The sequence below is a fragment of the Pelmatolapia mariae genome, linkage group LG16_19 (genome assembly GCF_036321145.2).
Source record: "Pelmatolapia mariae isolate MD_Pm_ZW linkage group LG16_19, Pm_UMD_F_2, whole genome shotgun sequence".
Lineage (NCBI taxonomy): Eukaryota > Metazoa > Chordata > Actinopteri > Cichliformes > Cichlidae > Pelmatolapia > Pelmatolapia mariae.
The window spans coordinates 23,032,862-23,054,866 of NC_086241.1; the positions used below are offsets into that span (position 1 = coordinate 23,032,862).

The following is a 22,005-nucleotide window of genomic DNA, read 5'->3' on the forward strand; positions in this document are numbered from 1 at the left end:
AATCATTCTGCCGTGCTCATTTTAGAGATATGAGACATCCTTATCTCCTGGAAACCCTTTCAAGCAGCCAATATTTGTTCAGTCTTTTTTTAATCATACTGTCACAGAGTTAAACATGTAACATGAGGCCTGTAGAGTTTAAGATATAGGTAGTGGGTTTATTGCATTTTCTCTAAGCATTGCACAGCCTAACCTTGAGGTGAATTTGCTAGGATGTCCACTTCTGGGAAGATTGTGGTATTGTGTTAAAACATACCTAAATTCTCCAGACCAGCAAACTGCCAAAACTTCTGCATTTATAAAGACACTCACTCTTTCTAATAATAAATGAATAAGTGCATTTGATTAGCAGCACCTGGCTGCTATGTACCCTTTTGACCCCTATGGAAGTTTTAAGGGGGTACTTTGCTTTTCAATGGACTTTATAGAGTCCTGTAAAAACTCCTTTTTTCAGGATTAAGGTAAAAAGCTAATGGTTTTGCAACAGGAAAAAATATCCACAAAAGAAGAGCTTAATAAATTTTTCATTTATTTGACATATTTCTTATTACAAAAATCTAGGCATCTTCCACACAGATTTACAGCTGTATAGTCTGCGTGTTTAGTGAGCCTCACTTCAACATCATTACTGCATCCAACAACACTAGGCCTATTTTTTCCCCTCAAAGCTATGAATGAAATAGCTTGCAAATGTGTTTCTTCAGCTTGTGTTGAGCAAGTGATTAGACATCTCATTTAAAACAAATCACTACATACAGTATGTGTCATTGAAAACTGAGTAAAAAAGTTGACTTTCCTCAGTGATGTAGAAATTTTTAACATTTCCTTCTTCACTAAAAGGCCAAAAATTAAGTAAACAAACCGTAGTGCAATGTCGAGACCATACAGCTAATACCTGTATGACATTTAGAGATGTCAGCAGAGGCGAGCTGGAAAATTCAGATCTCAATGAGAAATACCTTTATTGACAAGCAGCACTCTGTTTGCTTTAGAATTAATTTAACTACTATGTAGAACACAAGTGGAAATTACTTTACAAGGATATCCCTGACATTTTATTTTCTTCACACATTGACTTGCTATAGCATTTTGAAGAAAAAAATTAAATAAAGTCAGCACTTAAGAATGTTTGGCAGTAATGTTGTCTTTGTTTTCTAGGGTCAAAGAAAAAGAGTAGTTTCCTCAGTATGAATCTTTGGAGAGGGCAATGATGGTGAAACGAACCTCCTGAGGGTCGCGAGCCATAAAGACTTTGCAAACCTCTACAGCATCCTAGAAAAAGGAAGACAATGATTGAATGTAGGCAAGCTTATGGCAGTATTATTATGACCATCTCAGTTTTATTTGGTTGTCTCACCTCAAGGAAAGTATCCTCTGAGGTTTTTCCATGGGCAATAGGGAAAGGCTTACGGCCATCTAGGTATTGGAAGAAAAAGTTAATCATGTAGGTTTAACAAAAATGTGCTTCCAGTCTTCTAGTACTAAATGTTGTAATGATTGTAATAACCATCAACAATGTGACAAATTCTACCAAATATTTTCTATAAGCACATTTTTGCTTTGTGGCTAACTCACCCAGTTCATATAAGTGCCCTCCAACATTCACAAAAGCTATAAAATGCAGATTCACTTTCTCGTCTAAACTTGGGGCCTACAACAGACAAGAAGCAAATGTTAAAGTGCATTAAGTTCAACACAAAGCATGCAAAAAACCTTGAGACAACACAGAGAGTTAAAAATCAAAAAGACACCTCAGTCTGTCCTTCCTGTGCACTGGATTCATGTGTAACACGTATACTCTGGAAGAGAAAACAGGAAAAGAGGCCGAATGTTTCCTCTGTTGTATATTTCAGGGTCATTTGAATGATGCACATTTTTTCATTGATCTTGTTATGGTTTCCTTTTTCCTGGTTTCTGAAATAATTTTTTATGACTTTGTACTATTACATTGCAAAAGCGGTAGCAAGCAAAAGTATGACATGCCCTCTTGTGACAAGTTGGTTACACAATTCTCAGTACTGTCCTTCACACGAGATGAAAACTTTGTCACCCTGTTCTTAATAAAGACACTTTTCCAACCTCGTCTTTTTCCAGGAAGGTTGCCCTTTCCTCCGGTGTCATTTTAGATGTTTGTTCAAGAAATTTCTTAAGAGGAGAATCAGGTTCTGAAAGAAAGAAAAACACTTATTAGAACCTAGAGAAAAAAAACTGACTTAAAGCAAACACAAAATTAGATTTATACTCAGTGACGTCTTTATTAGGTACACCTGTATAATGGAGTGAAATGAGATAATGAGAGAAGTCAACTTTAACATGCCCATAAACTCAACAACCACTCTGATACGTACGGCTGTTCAATTGCCCATTAACACAAATATTTAAGCAGCAACTCAGTGCATTTAACCATGCAGACATGGTCAAGACAACCTGCTGAAGTTCAAACAACGCATCAGAACAAATGTGACATGGCTGCTGTTGAGGTTTTCACAGACTGCTGATCTATTAGGATTTTCAAAGAAAACCATCTCTAGGGTTTACAGAGATTACATGGTAAGGTCAGAATTTGTTGTAAACAACATGAGAGAATGGATCCATCCAAGCTGGTGATGTAATGGTGTGGGTGATATACCCTTGGCACTCTTTGGGCCCCTTTGTACCAACTATGTATCATTTAAACACCACAGCCTACCTGAGTATTGTTGCTAACCATGCCCATCCCTTAATGACTACAGTGTGCCCATCTTCTGATTGCTGCTTTCAGCAGGATAACAGACCATGTCACGAGGCTCAAATCATCTCAAACATGTCAATGAATTAACTGTACTCAAATGACATCAATGACAATGACATCACAGTCACCAGGTCTCAATCCAATAGAGAACATTTACAACAGAAGACTGGTTTAATGGATATACCATTGACAAATGTGCAGCAACTGTCTGATGCCATCATGTCAACATGGATCAAAATATGTGAGGAATGTTTCCAGCAACTTTTTGAATCTGTGCTATAAAGAATTAAGTCATTTCCAAAGGCAAAATGGGTCCAATCTGGCACTAGCAAGGTACCTAATGAAGTGGCTGCTGAGTGGATTTTGACACTGACATACAGGTGTATATTTTGTTATAGGTTTTGTACCAAGGTCATTTGGTTTATTATTTGGGCATGCTGCATAGTGTTGATGGTGTTTCTAATATTCTGCCGCTCTTATGCATGTAACAGGCACCTAGCAATACCAACTTCACTGATATCCACGCATAGGGTCTTGCACATTAGTTCATCAAAAACCAAACAAGATAGATGGCTATGAAAAAAATAACTGCCTAAATAAAGCTTAATAATCATTAAAGTAACCTCAATAAAAAAAAAAAAAAGAAAACTCACCAAATTCCAGATGTGCCTGGTTGTTTGCCACAGCGTGAATTAATCCTATTGTTCCACAAGCGTTTCCAATAGTTTGCTTAATGAAGTAGACGTCTGGAGAAACCTCCTGAGGCTGATCTTTGAGCTTCTCCTCCTCTTCTTGTTTAAATGCCTCATACTAGACAAACATGGCAGATGAGAGAAACATCTGTTTAACAGTGTTTCCTAACCAGATGTAAAGTTGACATATGGATAATGAAAATACATGACTTATAAATAACAGGTACCTTCTCTGTCACTGGAAAGAGGAGTAGCACCGCGCACACTGGTCTTGGTACCATGCTGAGAAGCTCTGGATCCAATCCATACACATCCCCAAACTGCCAGGTTGGCTTCATACCCAAACAACTAACAAACTATACACAAGCGGAGTGTAAATTCATGCAGATCAAAATAAACTTAGACATTTTAAATTTAAAATAAATACAATAGCTGGCTCCTAATTACCATCTGAAAATGAGATTTCTACCTAAAAGGTGAGAATATGTTTCTGTAACATTCGACTTTTGACAATTCAATGTAATTTAACTGGTATAGAATTAAATATTATGCCACTGTATGGCAGGAATCTAAACTTGAAAACTAAAACTGTTAATAGAATAGCAAAATAATAAGAAGCACTTTTTACAGTAACACCGTTTTCAGGAAAGTATTTTTTGACACTTTGTGGAGAAAATAGAAATTTCCTTCATTATTTATTTCAACCAAACACTCAATTGCTAAATGACACCTTCTGCAGCTAAGACAGTCAGTCAATCAGTCTATTAGCAAAAACCTAAAATAAAAAGTGATAAATAAAAAAAGAGCTGCCTCCATGAAGTGTATAATGTTTAATATTTGGTGAAAATTTATTTAGAAGGATGATGATTCGTGCTTGGAGGATGCAGTTGCGATTCTGTTTGATGTTTGTATTAAACAAGTGTTAAAAACTATAAAAAAAAAACAATTTAAAAATAGTTTTTTGGTTAAACCCCACCCCCCACCCCAAACAAACAAACTACAATATCCTACAATATCAGAGTTCACTCAAAATCTCGACTACAAACCGGTAATCCACTACTATATCATCTGCGTCTATGCGGCCAAAACTTGATTTATTTTCATATTCACGCCTACTTTTGAGTAGTTACACACTTGAACGACATTAATTAATGTGTATCAATAAAACACTATTTAATTTATGCTACATAATACTCTTAGCTGTAGGAACCTGTGCAATAAAGTTTAACGTAATCATCTAGTGTGTTTCCTGCGAATGACATCAAACACACCGCACTATCTGCAGACTGAAACAGCTGGAAAGTTGGATGAAAAGTATGAGGAAAATGACTGAACGTCTTAAAATTAGAAGCAGGGCAAGTTGACAAAACTTTAAACTTATCAGATTTCTTCACTCTTGTTTCCTGTCAGTCTGTTTACATGACATTATTACATCATATTGTGCCTTGAACCTTTTAACAATAACATTAGGTGCAACACCGCTGCTGAGTAGGCCTTGCATCTCTCCGAACCGGTTTGGTTATTTGCTTTGACTACTCTATCGTGTTTTACGGAAAATATAAAAAGAAAACACTTACTTTAGTCATGACCTGAAATGAGAAGACACAAATGGAAAACGTTAATGAAAATGTTGTTGGGTTAACAAAGCGGCGACAACAGCTTTAGCTTTTGTTCTCTCTGATAGCTTCAAGTTAGCTGCCTCTCACATGTTTGAGAATGAATAACTTCGATAAAACAACATGTTCTGAAGAAAACCAGGAAAACATACTTCTGGGTTTGACTCAAGAGGCAGCCAACGTGGGGAATCCATTTTGAAGCACAGCTAAGTGATGTTTTCCCGTTACAGTAGCGCTGAGTCCGATTTACAATTAAATCTGTTTGACAGCTGCGATTCGCTTCCGCGTCTGGAGGGCGCACGTTGACATGTATGTGATCCGCGGGGGTGACTTGCCTTTATCAATAAACCATAACTACCCAAAGAACATGCCCAAAAGACTTGATAAGGCATGTGACATATATGGATGCATTAACATGTTTACTATAAATCGTTTAAATATGATTCTGTATACACAAAATGAACATTAAATTATGGTAATCTTCAGCCTCGGTGGACTATTCCAGGGCTATGGGCGGGGCTTAGATAAGGACATTTTTGCGCTCATGGATGGACGCTGTTTAAGTATATTCCCCGATATACCATCTAACTGACATAATATGACGCTGGTCATTGTTTTTCTTAACGATCTAACCACCATAATAATATTAATAAAAATAATGAACAACAAGAACCACACTCAATTAAATTATTTCATTTTTAAATTATTAATCTAAGTGTTATTTTTACCAGTAGGGGGCGTTGTTGGCCATGAATTCAATCGCTAAAGAAAACGACAACAAAACCGGATAAATAACAGAAAGAACAAAAATATTTTTCTTTGTGTGGTTATAGTTAGTCAACAAGGTTTCATAACATATCTTTCAATATTGATTCATAACACTTTGGTGGTATACCTTCATCATCTTATTTTTTGTGAATTATGCCAAAACTGAAACCATCATGCGAGGGAAAACAATTGTTTGTTGGATGTAATTCTAGATTTTTTTAAGTAGGTAGTAAGTTTTTATTAATGTATATTATTGTTGTATTATTGTTTTTATTAGTGGTATTTTATTCAGTAATCTTTTGTTAAAGAGTTTAACTGACTGTAATTACACAGTAATGACTGTGTGTTATAAGCTTAGTGGTCTGATGATGTATTTTTGTTTCTCTCTGACCCTATATTTTCTCCTAGTCCCCCATCTGAACTATTTGGCAGGGATTCAAAACAGCTGTTCATCGACCTCGAGAGTGCTGAAGAGGCTTACTGAACTGAAGGGGATCAATAAATCAGAGACCTAGGCAGCAAATCATCAAGACAATATGATTAAACTGGTGAGTGTGTAAGACTTTGGTCTGTTGAAGCTTTCAACCCTTTAGTTTGATTTATTGACATTGTACTAAGAAATACAATACTCTGCAAAAGCCTTGAGCCACCACTTACTTTTTCATATTTTGCTTCCAGTGAGCCAGACTTTGGTGTATTTTCTAAGTGCTTTTGAGCCATAGTTCTCCAGGCTTTTTTTGGACATAGGCTGCTTTATGACTTATTTTCAGTCCAGTCCTTGTACACTGACCATTTTCAGAGGAGTGATGGTTTGTTAAGCCACTTAAACAGATTCATTTTTTGTTGTTGTACATATGCAATGACAATAAAGCACTATTCTATCCACCACCAGATGAACAGTATCTGAAAGTCATGTCCTTAATAAATAGGAAAGAAATCCAGAAAAGACTTGACATAGGACCTGGGAGATGCATTTGGCCCTTCAGTTGATCCATCTACTGTTTGCAGATCCCTCATGAGAAATGATCTCAGAGAAAGAGTGGCTGTCAAAAAGCAATTTATAAGAAAGAGAAACAGAGAGAAAAGACAGAGGGATACCAAACTACACAAGAACTGCACAGAGTGGCAACAGGTCTTATAAGGTGATGAATCCTAATTTGAACTGCTTTGTTCAAATCTTTGTCGTTATGTATGGATGAGGTCAAGAGAGAGGCATCAATACCCACACTGTGAGGTTAAAACATTATAGTTTGGGTCTGCCTTTCATCAACTGGTGATGGGAATATTGTCAAAATCGATGAAATTATGAACACAGAAAAGTACCATCAGATTTTACATTACACTCCGGAAAGCATCTGACTGGCACCAGCTTAATTTTTTTGCATGATCATGATCCTGAATACACTGCCATTGCAGTAAAAGAGTACATGGATAGAAAAACATACAAATGACCACTATCAGTCATAGACTAGCCCCTGTAGTGCCCAGACCTCAACATTATTGAAGCAGTGTAGGTACACATTGGCAACATACAAAGCCTAAAGAACTATTCCTACAGACTACTTTAAGAAATGACAAGAAAATGCATGTAACAGAAGTGACTATACCAAATATTGAATTCAAATTCAAAACTTCAAAGACTTTTCTCATGAGTTCATTAAAATAAGTTCATTTTAACTTTTGTACTCAAATGAATGAATGAATTCTTAATTGATAAACTTCAGTAGAATAGTACTGAAGACAACTGGATATTTATTAGGGTGTTCAGTTAAAAAATGACCAAACATGTTTTTAATAGGCTATTTTGCAGGGGGGAGAGGAGGACAGAAATCTGTCGCAGAAATACAACTATATTGACGATAAATCAGAGATTTAACCTAGCAGAGCTTTAAATTAGACCAGCCACTTTGACAGATTTTTTTTTACCACTTATCTAGTTCTCTTGAAATCAGTGATTGAGGACTAGAAATAATATTGATGCCGTCATTTCCCCAAATAAAATCCTGACCATTTAGAGTCAATGAGCCACCTCTCCGGCTGACTCTGCAAAAGACTAGAACAATAAATTTCTGCTACAGCAGATGGCGCTATGCACCGTTTACAGTGATTTGCTATAAGCTAATAAAAACCAAAGAAGAAGACTTTTTTTTTTTTTTAAGGAAGGAGAATTAATGGACAGAATTGACGTAGAATAGCTGGTTAGTTGATCTAAGAAGCCGATTTATTCATAACTACTATTTTTTTTTTAATAATACAATAATTACGTTAAACGTTTTCTGAAATTTCCAAGGCAATCTGTTCGGTGGTCAAATTTAGCGAGAAAGTCGCTAATTTGGCTGCGCTAATACTGTGGTCAAACCCAGAGCCTGACAGAGAGGATGCCAGCAGCAGAGGAGTCATATGGTGGGTTCGCATTACTCCACTTCAGTAGAATGTTGTTTAAATGGCAATTAAGAAGAATAGATTAGGCTTTCACCCAGGAAATATGTGCTAATTTAGCCACTCCATAGCATTAACTTAACACCGTTGTAACCACAGAGACTTCCTGTCGCTGTCTTTCCCCCACTTATATTTGACTCCAGCATCTGACTCCTAATGCTTAAAAGCCCTTAACACCTTTTTAATGAATGCTACTTTAACATACATGCAGAAATACGCAAATGTTTATAGCTCAATAATAAAGTCAAAAGAAGATGTTTTAAAAGCTAAATGAACCTTGCCCTCTTGTATTAGTTATTACATGTATTATTATTATTTTTATCCTTGTTTACCCACTGTTATTTGACAAATCACTATGCAAGGTTCTTCAGGTAAGGCCTATACTATATACTATGTTATTTACTATATTTATTTCTGGGTTACATAATATATATCATCATGCTATTGCAGTTGTGATTGCCTGCTCTTGGGAAAAGAAAGAAAACAAAAAGCATTAAGAAAACACAAGTACTATCATTAGACTCCCATGATGCCTGTGACTGCATTAAAAAGAAGTATGGAAAACCTTGTGATAAATAAATTGTTTCACTTCTGTATTCAAGGCGTCAACAAAGTTGTGGACAACATATGCAGGATTTCTCCAGATCTGTTAGCAGATGTGGTGAGTGTATCTGTCCTTGGTTGTGTATGTTACTATACGGGTGGAAAAAAGTGGCAGCTTGGAAAACAGAGTAGACTTAAATAGTATTTACAGTGACAGCTGCAGACAACCCTCCTTCTGCAACTTTCCCCATTTCCGTTCTGAGTTTTTCCCACTACTTGAGCACCATGTACAGTTACTTGTATAGGTTAAAATCATGTGAAATATTTTTTGTGTTCTCTGTGCTACTATATACAAGTCAAATTAACTGGTTGCAAAACAACAAAGTCAGGTCACATGCAGGATTCTAGTGCTCATAGACCACTTGAATTTAAATACTCTCAAATATTATTTATTTTATTTTTATTTTTTTGATCCACACATTGATATGAGCAATGTGTGGCCCAACCCTGTAAGTGAGTTATATAGAAGTGCTCTAGAAAGAAAAACGGAGTCTTTTATTTAAATTGTTTTGGGGCTGTTTCATTAGTTTCACTGCCACAGGCTCAGACTGGATTATGAAACTCTGATAATTTAAACAGTTGTGCAACTTCAAAACACTGCCTTTATAACTCGCTACTGGAGGATGTTATTGTTGACCAAAATAGCGCTCATTTCAGGGCTATTAGCAACCACTGTGCACAAGTACCATAGGATGTGGTGTAGCTGTGGAGGCTATGCTGCAGTTCTGATAGCTAATCTTCAATAATCTCCACAGTGTCAGCACGTACTGACTTATCTTCAAGGGCAGAAGAGAGGAGTAGATTCAGCTGAAATTTCTGATGTGAGTCACCCTTTCTTTAGAATACATTTGACTTATAATAACCTATCGTCCCAAATTCCTCTTTTAAGACCTTTTCTGGGTTTTTTTTTTTTTGTTTGTTTTTTTTGTGGGCAGAGATTTCAGAGAGCCGAAGTGAGACTTGATCATGAAGCTCTGCAGGACATGATCAGATTTCTCTTGCTAACATTCCGGTATTTTTCCCACAATTCTTTTAAATTTTTTATAAAGATCTGAATGTAGTTTCTGAATTTGATAACGGTGTCTTTCATGCTGCATGCATTTGTTTCTTACATAGCACATCAAAAGGCCAAATTATACATAAAGTAGGATGTTGTCCTACTGTAGGCTGTGATAGTAGTGGTTTCTTTTGCTAGGTCAGCTGGAAAGAGCAACATCTCTGGGGATGAACTTGTGTCAAAGCTGGAAGAAGGCTCTAACAAGTGGACCAAAGCTTCCCTTCAGGTCTTGCATAGGTTGTGGAGTGAACATGGTGTGTCAGTCCACACTCAACAAGAGGCCCAGGCCATGCTCAGCATCGGTCAGGTTTGTCCAAGTTTAATGAAATAAAGTATATATATTCTGACCCCCTGAACATATAACTTCTTGTTTTCTCCTCTTTCTCTTTCAAAACTGATGGAACTTTGTTTCGCCTTAGTTGGTGGACATGCAGTGGAAGCTTGGCATGGCAGTGAGCTCAGACACCTGTCGATCTCTCAACTCCCCATTTGTGTGTCTGCTGCTGAAGATTGTTGAGCCTTCAGGACAAATCTGTCAGAGGTCTTTTGAGATGACCATCCCACAGTTCCAGGTTTTTTATTTTTTTTTTCATGTGAATGTAGTGTTGTTGGTGTTATTTATTCATGATATTTTATCCCTCTCCTCCTCCTTCTTTCTGCAGAACTTCTACAAACAGTTCAAGGAGATGGCAGCTGTTATGGAGACTGTATGATTGTTAGCACACCTAAGTGCTTGTTACAGTTATACCAGGTTTATGTGCAACTAACGGAAGAAACTTTGACATAAATGTTTATTTGCTGGTTGTCTCGAAACACCATCTCTCAGTTTTGTGCTTGTTTTTTTCCACAGATTGCGTAACCTCCCAGTTGATAATACTTTTAGGATGTCTAGCCTTGGGTTAGCTTAGAGTCATGCATTATATATTTAAACTGCTAAGCCAGCAAAATCTGACTAATATATGCATTGCCAAATGTGTGTGATGTGATTCAGTTTGTAATAAATTTCAGTTTGCCTGTGTGTGTTTGTAGGTTTACACTAAACCACCCCCCACCCCAGAAATGAAAACAAAACAGTGACCTAATCTCTTGTATTTTTGTCAAGGGTAGGAGACTGTAGTAGCCCACTATACAGCAAATTACATACTAGTATGTAATTAAATAATATTAAAGTTTAATATCAATTTGTCTTTTTGTAGAGCATGTAATGTAAAATGGTCCAACTTTTTAGTTGTTGCGGTTGTCTAAGAAGTCTGTTTCTATCAGATAACTTAAGTACTTTTATTCCTCCTCCTGTACACGGTGGAATGAGGTAACACATTTTTGCCACTACTTTACTTTGACTCTACAGCTCAAAGGGAAATAATGTCTGTAACTAAGGCTTTCAAAAATAGATTCAGTGGTTAATTTTCTCACTAATATTTCACCTGTTTTTCGGAAGTCTGCAAAATATAACAATTTAATACATTTTACAAAAGTAAATTTATGCAAACCATAGTAAATCAAGATCAAATAGATGCTCTTAAAATGAACACATCATTACTGGTTATTAGTTACACCTTTTTAGTACCGGTTAGACCACCTTTTTCCTTCAGAATTACCCTTATTCCTCATGGCATGGATTCAACAAGGTGCTGGAATTAGTGATTCCGTGTAGTGATTTCGGTCCATGTTAGCATCACACAGTTGCTGCAGATTTGCCAGCTGTGTATCCATGAGGCCAACTTCCTGTCCACCACATTCCAAGGGTGCTTTATTAGATTGTGATCTGGTGACTTGTGAAGGCCTTTTGAGCACAGTGAACCCACTGACATGTTCAAGAAACCAGTTTGAGATGGTTTGAACTTAATGACATGTCATGTTATCTTGCTGGAATCAGCCATCATAAAGGGATGGACATGGCTACAATACAATACTGGGGTTGGTTAAGGTGTTTAAATGATATTCAGTTGGTACTAAAGGGCCTCAAGTATACAAAAAAATATTACCCACATCATTACAACACCAACACCAACCTTAATCCATGATACAAAGTAGGATGGATCCATACCTTCATGTTGTTTATCCCAAATTCTGACCCCACTATCTCAATGTTAAAGCAGAAATCCGTGTGAATTGTAGGCTCAGTTTCCTGATCTAGGCTGACAAGAGTGGCACCTGGTGCGGTCTTCTGCTCAGAGTTGTTGTTCTACATACCTGGGTTGTAATGAGTTGTTATTTGAGGGACTGTTGCCTTCCTATCAAGCCTTGCCCCCCCCCCAAATAGAACAGCTGTTCACTAGATATTTTCTCTGTTTCAGATAATTCTCTATAAACCTTAGAAACAGTTGTGTTGGAAAATCCCAGTATATCAGCAATTTCTGAAAGACCAGTCAGACCAGCTTGTCTGGCACCAACAAGCGTGCCACAGTAAAAGTCACTTAAATCCCTGTTCTCCTCCATTCCGTCACTCAGTTTGAAATTCAGCAGGTCATCTTGACCATGTCTACGTGCCTATTGTGTTGCCATCTGCTTGATTAGATATTTGTGTTAACAAGCAGATGAACAGGTGTACCTTGAAAATTGTGAATGTGCACAGCAGCTTTGTCTTCCATCCCTCCTAATAATCTCATGACCCATGAGATTCTTCTGGTGACCCGGTGGAGGGAGTTCGACCCCTACTTTGGGAACCACTAGACTAAAATATCTAGCAACTACCAAGCCTGGACCAGCTATTTGTGGACCGATGGGTGGGCATAAACAATCGAACAGCTTCCGATAACGTTTGTGGAGAGTGAGAACCTTTTTAAAAAACAATTTTAAATAATTAAGCATTTTAGACCGCTGCTTCAGTCAGTATGAACACCACCACTGCAGTGGTGCAGTAAGTAATAATTGGAGTTAAGAATTAACTGTTATTAGAATGAATATTTCAACTTTTATAAGTGAGCCATTACACACTTCTTATTAGTAGACAATGAAATCCTACAAACTGGTTCAAGAACTCACAAAAAAGAAATAACACTTACATTTTGGTATACTTTTATGGTAAAGTTGTAGTTTTAGAAGTAATGTTTGATCCCTGGGCCTTCAAAGATACTATAAAATGATTATGCATTCCTTAGATTTCAAGATATTTCAATTTAACTGTGATGCACTGCAGTCTATGGATTCTGAATGTTATTTGCAATCGAATCCAATTAAAGTACAACTTATGGTATTCACTGAGGATCCGGGATCAGCTGTGTATCTGTTCTGCAATATAAAACGCATCTACATTTAAAGTAGGCACACACCATCAGCGCGGGGGTTGTTTGGTTGTAGAGCTCCTGGCTACCGCTTCATTGGTGAGTTTATATATGGCTAAGGTACTATTTTGGGGATAGGCGGACTGCTTGGATATTATAGCGTTAAGTTGAGGGGAAGTCTTCCTGTGCATAAAGCACCACATATGATTATGAATGTCGAGTAGTGGTGGGACTGAGATTAACCTACTTGTGAACAGTAGGGACTCACTTTGCTTAGCAAGAAAAAAATTGCACATGTTATCGAAACATAATATTTTGCAAAGGGCTTGTTTTTAAAACCCCTGGTTCAACCTGATGGAGGCGGTTGGCAGGTAGAATTACAGCCAACGGGAGCTGGAACCAAGGGCACTTGTGCCACGGGGGGCTGAAAACACATCTCACGGTGCCACGAAGAAAGAAAATTTCCAGGTAAAACTTAATGTACTGTGGAGAAAGGCGGAGCCTCGTCCTGTCACGTTTCGCACAGCGGCTCTGCGCTGCCCACTCCTCCAGCACATGGGATGGATGGGCGGTTCGTCACAGGCGCGCAGCCGCTCCGCCTCCGAGGCGTTGTGGAAGAAAGGATCACTGACGAGAGACTGCGCCGCAAGACCATAAACAAGCATCAGTGTCTGTATTTTATTGTTCATCTGCAGAGAGAAATCGCAACGGTGGCACAGAAGCGTTTGTGCACTAGGATTTCAGGACCGGGACGGTGGAAATGCGCCGCTCTGCGTGCGCATTCGGAGACAACGTCCAACGCGTCAAAGAAATCAGATTTCTCTGGGTGACTTGTGTTTACACGGGAGCCAACCAAAGCCACGTTTTGGCAAGCTATCTTGGTTGGGACAGTATAGTACAGGGGTGTTTAGCGCTTGGTTCTCCGCCTAAGCAAACAGTGGAGCGGAGCAGCGAGTAAAACAGCGAATACACAGCACTGGAAGTTCTTTTTTTTTTTTTTAAATCCTTGAAGGAAAAACTGAACATCATGGAGAGTTGCAGCTGATCGAAAGGGCGAGCACATGTTGGAGGTTTGTTTAAGCGCTGCGTAAACTTCGTGTATGGATGTGGACATGGAAAGTGTTGCAAACTAAACACAACTACAGCTAGCCTCGGTGGCAAGAGGGAAAGATATATTGATAGTGTTTTATTTTTGTTTTGGGTTTGGGTTTTTTGGAAGTAGGATTTGCTCTGTGTTGTTGTCATCGAGTTTCGGGCGAAAAGTCTGCTGGGTCAACATGGAGAGTCACGACGAGAAGGAGAAGTCGGACAAGAGGTTCGCCCTCACTTACATCGGCTGGTCCCTGCTGGACAGGCGGACCACCCTACCCATGCTGCCGTGGCTGGTGGCCGAGATCCGCAGGCGGTGCGAGAAAGGCGACTGCGGCCCTGTGATGCAGCCCAGGGAAGTTCATCTGGTCCTCTGCCCCCCCTTCATCCGATGTGTCCCCACCACCAGCAACAACTCCTCAGTGTTCATATTCGAGCACAAAGCACAGCTCATATCTCGCTTCATTCACAACAGCAATGACCTCACCTATTTTGCCTATCTCCTGCGGGGCCAGCCCGACAACCCCGAGTCCGAGATGTCCTGTCACGTCTTTAAGGCCTGCGACCCCAACCAGGTAGGCCTGCTCCTCCCTGCACAGCAGTTTTCATTACCATGAGCATGAATGGACCAAAACTCAGGCCAAAAAAAGTAACGTGGTGATTCATTAGGAACACACAAACACACTTATAAAAAAAAGCTTTAAATAATATTTTTTTTACACCTAAGAAGACCTGAAGCAAGTATCCAGTAGCCTGCTCAGAGTTTAGCTTAAACAATAACAGCCAGTCGCTGTGATCTTATCATAATATTCCAAGGGGATTACAAATCAAACGTCCTGAGTATATGTGACTAAATTAAATATGATGTCATGGTGAGGCAAACTATTTTTTTTAAGAGTGGACTGATCCTGTCATTAGCTGTAAATTCAAAAACAATGGGATGTCCAACTAAGCCTGAAGTGAAATGTCTCCAAGGTGAAAGCTGTATAATTTAATCTCAACCTCGCACAATATTTGATCAGTCGTTGGTCTAAATGTGTTTGTTTTGGGATTAAGTATTTAGGCCACTAGATGGTGGGCATGACAAACCCAGTACTGTGGGGTTTTTTTTTTTTTTTGGTCAAAGTTAATCCATCTCTGTGCCTTTCCCTAAGCTTAAGTACAGTGGCCCTGAAGCTCAGTGCAACGGAGTTTAAGTAAAGACATATGGTTTCACCAATTTTGCACCACGAAGGGAAAACGATAGCTGAAAGCTCCCATTATACAGTGGCATTTTCTGTCTTTGTGTTGGTTTATCCCTTTTGCAGCGTCATGTGTCAGACTGGAGAAGATGTGTTTCCTGAAGTTTCAGTGCTCTGCGCTCTCAGGGCCGCTGTAGATCTGACATGTGTCTGGTGTCTGTGGTGTGACAACAACTGAATACAATATTGAGTCAGCACATTCACTTGCCGATCAGCATGCCACTCTTGAGTAATAACTGAAACGCGGTAAACAGCCAGAAATCAGGAACGTGGGAGTCTGTGATTGAATATATATTTGTAGTAATCCTTTCTGCTCTTTTCTGAAAAGCAGTTCATAGCATATTTTTTTAGGAAGTTGCTGGACTCAAGAGCCTACCCTACTACCCTAGTGTTTATCTGAGTTATCTTTTCTCTGATTTGGTGGTAGAGAATGTTATTTATACAAGATTCTTAAACAAACGCAGTTTAATCTTGGTGCCACCTCAATTCCTAATTCCATGCAACCCATTCTGAAGTCTAACATCCCTACTCATGCTAATCCTGTTTTCCCACTGACTCAGGAAATGTGCACCAGTAATGTTCACAAACATATATCTAGTTATGCTCACATTTTGCATTGATCTCAAGTGTGCCCGTGCCGTATCGCGTTTCCTGTGCAGGGGGCTGAGCACAATGTTTGTGTGTTAGTGAAAACTGAGGAGCAGAAGAGCCAGCAAGCTTAAGGCGTGCACACTTTCGAGGTCTCTGGCCTCTCTGCTAATGCCCGAATGTGTGTGCAGCAGTGAGAAAAGTATCTTGGACGCACCTCATTCATCACTATTACGCAATGAGAACTGGTTTGGCAACCAGCAAGCCCTGCAACGTGTGCAAGGTGGACCATGTGGAATGCATGGCTAATTCTACCAGTGCTCTGTTGCCATGTACAACACCCTGTTGCGGCAACTGCTAGCAGTCTGTTTGTCCCATTTTCCATATATAAACAGCATTTATTGCAAGCATTCTTACTACCACGTTGTGTGTTTTCTCTTTTTTTCCAAACTGACTTTGAAGACACAAAAAATATTGCTTTATTTTTGGGTGGCAGGAATGGTTTCACATCTATTTTTAGTTGTAGAAATGACAGGCCTTCCTTGTGTAACGAGATTTGGCATCTATCAAAATTATGAGAAAGATTATAATGAAAAGACACTCTTGATGTCTTCAAGAGTAGTGCAACTTATTAGATCCTTTTGGATTTAAGAAATAAAATCGTAAAGGAATAGCCCTGAATATGCAGTTTGCCTACAAACGTGACATCTCTCATGTATGTGTTTCAAATGTCATCGTGCTAAAAATCAGGTTTGACCTCCTGGACTTGAAATGCAGCCTCGGTCCTCACGCGTTCACTGTTAGGGTTAACAAGACTAACATTAACATGCCATGGATAATATTTTGCTAAAGCATCAAAGGGAAGCTTTGGACACAAGTTAAACTTTTTTTCAGTTGAAGTGGGACATGTTTACTTGACTTGTCTGTGAGACTGATAGGCACACATTCAGCACAGTCTCCAGTCAACACCACTGTGCTATTATCAAGCCAGCAACACACACTCAAGGCCTGCACAGCATAAACCACAGACCCCTCCATAATTTTTTTTTAACCTCTGCTCTGACTTGGAACAGTACCACTGTGGAATCACTCACTGGTTAACCTTCTGTTGTCTCTGCTGTGGGTGATGTTCATTTTCAGTCACAGTGGCACACACTGTTAAACTAAAATAGGAAAAGCCATTGTCTACCATTCAGCTTTACAAACCGTGCAGAGCTTGTTTTTTCATCTGTTATATCCCTTTTGTGCCAAAGACAGGAATTGAAAAGCTTTTTTTCTTATATCACGTGCACCTGTTGCCCAGAGAAGGAAAAATGGCCCAGTGTCTGTCTGTTAATATGATTAGATTTCTTGCACAATAACTGAGGCCACATATTTGTAACCGGTTATCATGATATTCTGTGCTTGCACAGTTAACAATGAAAGGGAAATTGTCTGCAGTCACTGATATGTTGTTACATGTCAGATAAGCATAGCAAGTAGCTTTGAATACTTGAGTTCTTGGATTAACTTTATAAAAATTTATATTATTAGCAAGCCGTTTGTCTGGTAATTTGGTGTGACAGATAAGTCACAGGATCAAATACAGTCATGTGAAAAAGCGAGTTTTCTCAGGACTTTATTATTATTATTATTATTATCATTATTATTATTATTATTATTATTATTATTATTATTAAGTGGGTCAGTAACAGCCAGGTGCACAGTTGGGACCCAACCAAATTCACCCCAAGGTCAGACCATGCAATGCTCAGAGAGAATGTAGAAAAACCCAAGATCTACATATGAGCCTCAGTCAAAGTTTAATGTTTAAGTTCATGAGACTGTAATTAGAGAAAATACTGAACAAGTATGGCTGATTTGGAAGAATATGAACTAAGTTGCATCTGAACAAACCACAAAACTGGAGCAATGCCCTTTGGACAGATGAGACCAGAGTGGCGATCTTTGGCCATGATGCATAACTCCATATTTGGAGAAAAACAAACCAGCATATTGTTACAAACACCTCTTACCAACTGTCACGCATGGTGGTGGAGGGGTGATGATCTGGGCTCGCTTTGCAGCTAAAGGCCCTGGGCGCCTTGCAGTCACAATGAACTCCTCTCTATATCAAAGTATTATGGAGTGAAATGTGAGGCCATCTGTCTGACAGCTAAAGCTTGGCTGAAACTTGGGTCATGCAACAAGACAATGATCCCAACCACAGCAGCGAATCTATAACAGAATAGCTGAAAAACAAGAATAAAGGTGTTGCAATGGCCCAGTCAAAGTCCAGACCTCAGGTTGATTGAAATTCTGTGGCATGGACGTTTACAGAGCTGTGCAAAAATAAATGCCTGCAAACCTCATTGAACTGAAGCAAAGTTGTAGATGGCAAGCCAAAATTCCTCTGCAGTGATGCAAAAGACTGATAAAGTAATACTAGACAGAAAATTATTACTTCAAGTTGTTGCTGTGAAAATGATAGTGTGTACTTAGTTTTTCACAGGACTGCATAAAACTCTATGAAAAGTTTCTTTTGCACATGCCTGTGAGTTCCCTCTTAAAAATCAGAGCATAAACAAAGTGAAAAACTGTCTCTCCATAGCTGTTTTATTGCCAAGAACTATGAATGTTTACACATACACTTGTATTGGCACAAAAAAATAGGACGCTTTCCTGACGCATTACAATTTCCAGTTGTGACGGTGTATGTGAAGATATCATAAGGAATTTTTTTTGTTTGTTTGTTTGCTTGTTTTTGTGGTCGAATATGAACTTTGTTCAACTTACATTTGTCCTCAGCCTCATGGAAAAAGCGCATGCTATACTGAGGTCAAACTTTAAATGTCAAGTGCCATCAGAACAAATCCTTGCAGAGCCAGAGCCACACAAAGACGGATATTTGGCCTTAAAGCAACAGCATAAATCGATGTTTATGATTATGATGTTAATAAGCTACAGTTTTGGGTTTTTTTTGTCTTTCTATTCAATTTGGGCAACTTTCAAAGAACTTGTATCGCATGCTTTTAACTTAAAAGCATGCGATCTTTGATTGCTTCTGGTCTGACGTGGGGTATTGCGTTTCATCTCTCGCTCGCTTTCTGTTTCCATTCTTATCTTTTTATTGACACAGTGATAACCTGTGCACCTCCAAAAGAGCCTAATTAGGCCTAATCACAGATATTGTGGGCGAACGTGAGAATCCGCAGCTTCTCAGTGGTCTGGCTTATTGCTGCCGATAATAGCAGCAGAGCAATGTGCCATCTACTGTAAGATCTGATGTTATTAGGGGCTTTTGAAGAGTGCTTGGACATGATGGGAGCTATGCACTGAGAGTACTCAGGACTCTAGCAGCTCAGAGGGCACTGTTCTCGTGTTTGTTTTCGCCTAAGCTCTAAAGCTCTGCTCGGCTACTGGTGTTTATAGAGAAGCATTGCTTCTCAACCGCCGTCGCTTATATTGTTTAATGAAGCCAGCCTGTGATCACTGAATGTTACGCTAGTTTAAAGAACCGCTTTAGTGGGAAGAGGATGCTGGCTTTCCTTTATTGCTCAACAGCTTTTCTGCCTGCCTGCCTGTGCATGTCTCCCTTCAAGGAGCGAGCACCTTTGCCGACTCTGTATTGGGTAGATAACGAATAATTGATCGCACAGAGTCGCGCTTCGGCATCATCTTACTCATGTATAATAAAGCAGCTCCTTTTAATGTTTAGACAAATCTGTCTCTTTTTTTTCCCCTCCCTTTGTGACAAAGTGTTGTGGTGGCCAGCTGTAGTTCTCAGCCAACGAGACCTTTTGATTACCTCGACCTCGTAGTGTCAACACTGTCTTTTCCAATGCAGAATGCACGTTCCCACAAAATGTAGCCATCAAGATCCCATGTGTGGTTTATTTTTCATGCCTTGTAAGTTATTACAGCATGTTTTAATTTATTTGTGACCCCTGTTTACAGAGTGTGCAGATATTTGTTTCTGAAGCTTAAAATGATCACCGCGATATTATTTTATCCTGAAAATAAGTCAGCCAACAGTTTGAAAATCATTCACAGTTTCTGGAGTGTGGGATTAGGACTGAGCATCCCCCCAACCCAGCCACTTCCGCTTTTCCTCATCTCAAGGCAACGCTCTGTCACCAGCCAGGAAAAGCGCAAGGCCTTGAGGGGGGAGGTGGGAAAGCAGGCGCTTAGAAAGTGGGACTTTAAAATAGACCCAGTAGCAGACGCGCATTTGATCTCGATGCCTTTTATGAAAATCAGACACGGGCTTTGTCAGGATGTTTGAGTTCATTCACAGCTTTTCTTTTCCTGTTTGCCTGCCCTCCCCTCTCTGCGCTCTGTTGTTCTGGTCACACCTCTGAAGTAACCATGTACTTTGCTATACAACTTCCCTCTCCAGTCCACATTAAAAATATATTTGTTCAACTGCCTGTATCCAGCTCTTATCTGATCTGATGTGTGCAGTCTGTGGAGCTGCTGTTTGTTCTAGCCCTCACTGTTGTCTTAAACACAGTATTTGGCTGACCTTGGCTGCGGCATTAGTTCCAGGCACTCTGCCTCTTTTAGGGAGCTTTAGCGTCGAGGCTTTCAGTCAATTGTTTGCTGCCAAAATTTTAGTGCAGCGGTGATTCATTGCTCTCTGACTCCACTGCTATTGTTCGGTCCCCATTGTAAAAGTATTCAAAGTCTAAATTATGGGGGGGTTGTCTTGTCTTTTGCTTGTGTTTTTTTGTTTTTTAATCTTTGACTTGTTATCAAAGCAAGCTGTTATCATGCTTTGATGACACTAACACACTAGCTGCCTGCTAGTGTTTAAGTGCCACAGTGTAGCAGCAATAGGCTTATCGACCTTCAAGTCTCGAGTTTCCCCCAGCCTTCTATTTTCTGTTCATTGCTGTAGAGAGTGGGTGTTCCCCATGGCTGCACGCCTACCTCTGACACCACCGTAGCTTTTGGTCCGTCTATTGTTAACAAGCTTCTGTTCAAATCTTATGCTCTTTTCAAGTTATTTAAATTTAAAGTCTAAATATCTTTTTTTTACATTTATGTCTAAACATGCATAACCAAAACAACAGTATTGATATGAGTCCACATAATTGTTTTACTGTTAATTTCTTACTTTTTCTTAGTTTTTATTTGTATTTTGAGAATGACCTTGAACATGAAGCCTTATTCACATTCATATTTTACAGAAACTGAAAAAAGTTAGAAATTGCGTTGTTTTAGATTTTAGGGTCATGTTATACTCGTGCTCCTTCAATGTCTGAGAAGCTGGTTTTCCCCTTGACCTCCCTTAGTCTTTTTGTTATGGTTTTTCTTTGTTCGTGTCTTCCTGTTCATCACATCCTTTCATTCCACTTGCCTTGCTTACAGGTCCCTGAGGTAATTAGTAATATTCGCCAAGTGTCCAAAACAGCGCTTAAGGAAGATGCCAAACCCAAACAGGAAACCGACGAGGCCTTCTACAACTCCCAGAAGTTTGAAGTGCTTTACTGTGGCAAGGTAGGAATCGGTGCATATGCCTTTAGAATGGAGTGTTTTTAAGATAACAAGGGGCTTCAATGAATGCTGTCGGTGTTGCAAAAATCCCAGGTGACGGTCGGATACAAGAAGGCTCCATCCACACTCGTCGATGATTGCATCGACAAGTTTCGCCAGCACGAGATTGAGCGCAAACGCGTACGACTCCTCAACGGTCAACGAGGATCCACGGAGAGCCCCCCTGTGGAGTTCCTCATGGGAGGCGAAGGAGACCCACTCTCCTCTGCTCTGAATGAGACTATGGAAGACCCCAGGGGTCCTGGAGGGGAGGACGTGACCTCAGGTGGAGATGAACGCTTCAAACAAATTTATGATTAGGAAAAGTTTTATTGAAATGATGTATGTGTGCACAGCAACAACCAGTAACTTGAAGGCTGGTCAGGTTCACATGTCCCACATTGCTGTAAGTAAATGTTGCTACTGTCAGTTCTGCAAGG

At 39.3% G+C, this 22,005-nt stretch overlaps 3 protein-coding genes across 6 annotated transcripts in view; 2 read left to right on the top strand and 1 right to left on the bottom strand.

Annotated features, from left to right (window-relative positions):
- Positions 1-515: 515 nt before the first annotated feature.
- Positions 516-5,314, bottom strand: uchl3 (ubiquitin carboxyl-terminal esterase L3 (ubiquitin thiolesterase)). The gene is made up of 9 exons (XM_063498346.1): positions 5,192-5,314; positions 5,001-5,012; positions 3,651-3,779; positions 3,385-3,541; positions 2,080-2,165; positions 1,752-1,799; positions 1,576-1,651; positions 1,358-1,416; positions 516-1,272 (listed from the first exon to the last, which is right to left on the bottom strand). The coding sequence occupies exons 1-9, from the start codon at positions 5,231-5,233 to the stop codon at positions 1,183-1,185; spliced, it is 699 nt and encodes a 232-aa protein (XP_063354416.1). The 5' UTR covers positions 5,234-5,314; the 3' UTR covers positions 516-1,182.
- A 2,651-nt stretch (positions 5,315-7,965) lies between these two features.
- On the top strand, positions 7,966-11,037 carry commd6 (COMM domain containing 6). Of its 2 annotated transcripts, XM_063498336.1 has the most exons (7): positions 7,966-8,210; positions 8,849-8,907; positions 9,605-9,670; positions 9,785-9,861; positions 10,045-10,213; positions 10,326-10,478; positions 10,569-11,037. In XM_063498336.1, the coding sequence occupies exons 1-7, from the start codon at positions 8,186-8,188 to the stop codon at positions 10,617-10,619; spliced, it is 600 nt and encodes a 199-aa protein (XP_063354406.1). In that variant the 5' UTR covers positions 7,966-8,185; the 3' UTR covers positions 10,620-11,037. The 2 variants fall into 2 exon arrangements, with proteins under 2 accessions (XP_063354406.1, XP_063354407.1); XM_063498337.1 differs by lacking the exons at positions 9,605-9,670; positions 9,785-9,861 and having other exon boundaries at positions 7,971-8,210.
- Positions 11,038-13,723: 2,686 nt separating this feature from the next.
- The window catches only part of tbc1d4 (TBC1 domain family, member 4), a 28,069-nt gene continuing 19,787 nt past the window's right edge, over positions 13,724-22,005 (top strand). For all 3 annotated transcript variants that reach the window (XM_063497028.1, XM_063497025.1, XM_063497026.1), the window contains exons 1-3: positions 13,724-14,794; positions 21,401-21,529; positions 21,620-21,851. In XM_063497028.1, the coding sequence (XP_063353098.1) occupies positions 14,408-14,794; positions 21,401-21,529; positions 21,620-21,851 (748 nt within the window). In that variant the 5' untranslated portion in view covers positions 13,724-14,407. The remainder of the gene's footprint in view (positions 14,795-21,400; positions 21,530-21,619; positions 21,852-22,005) is intronic.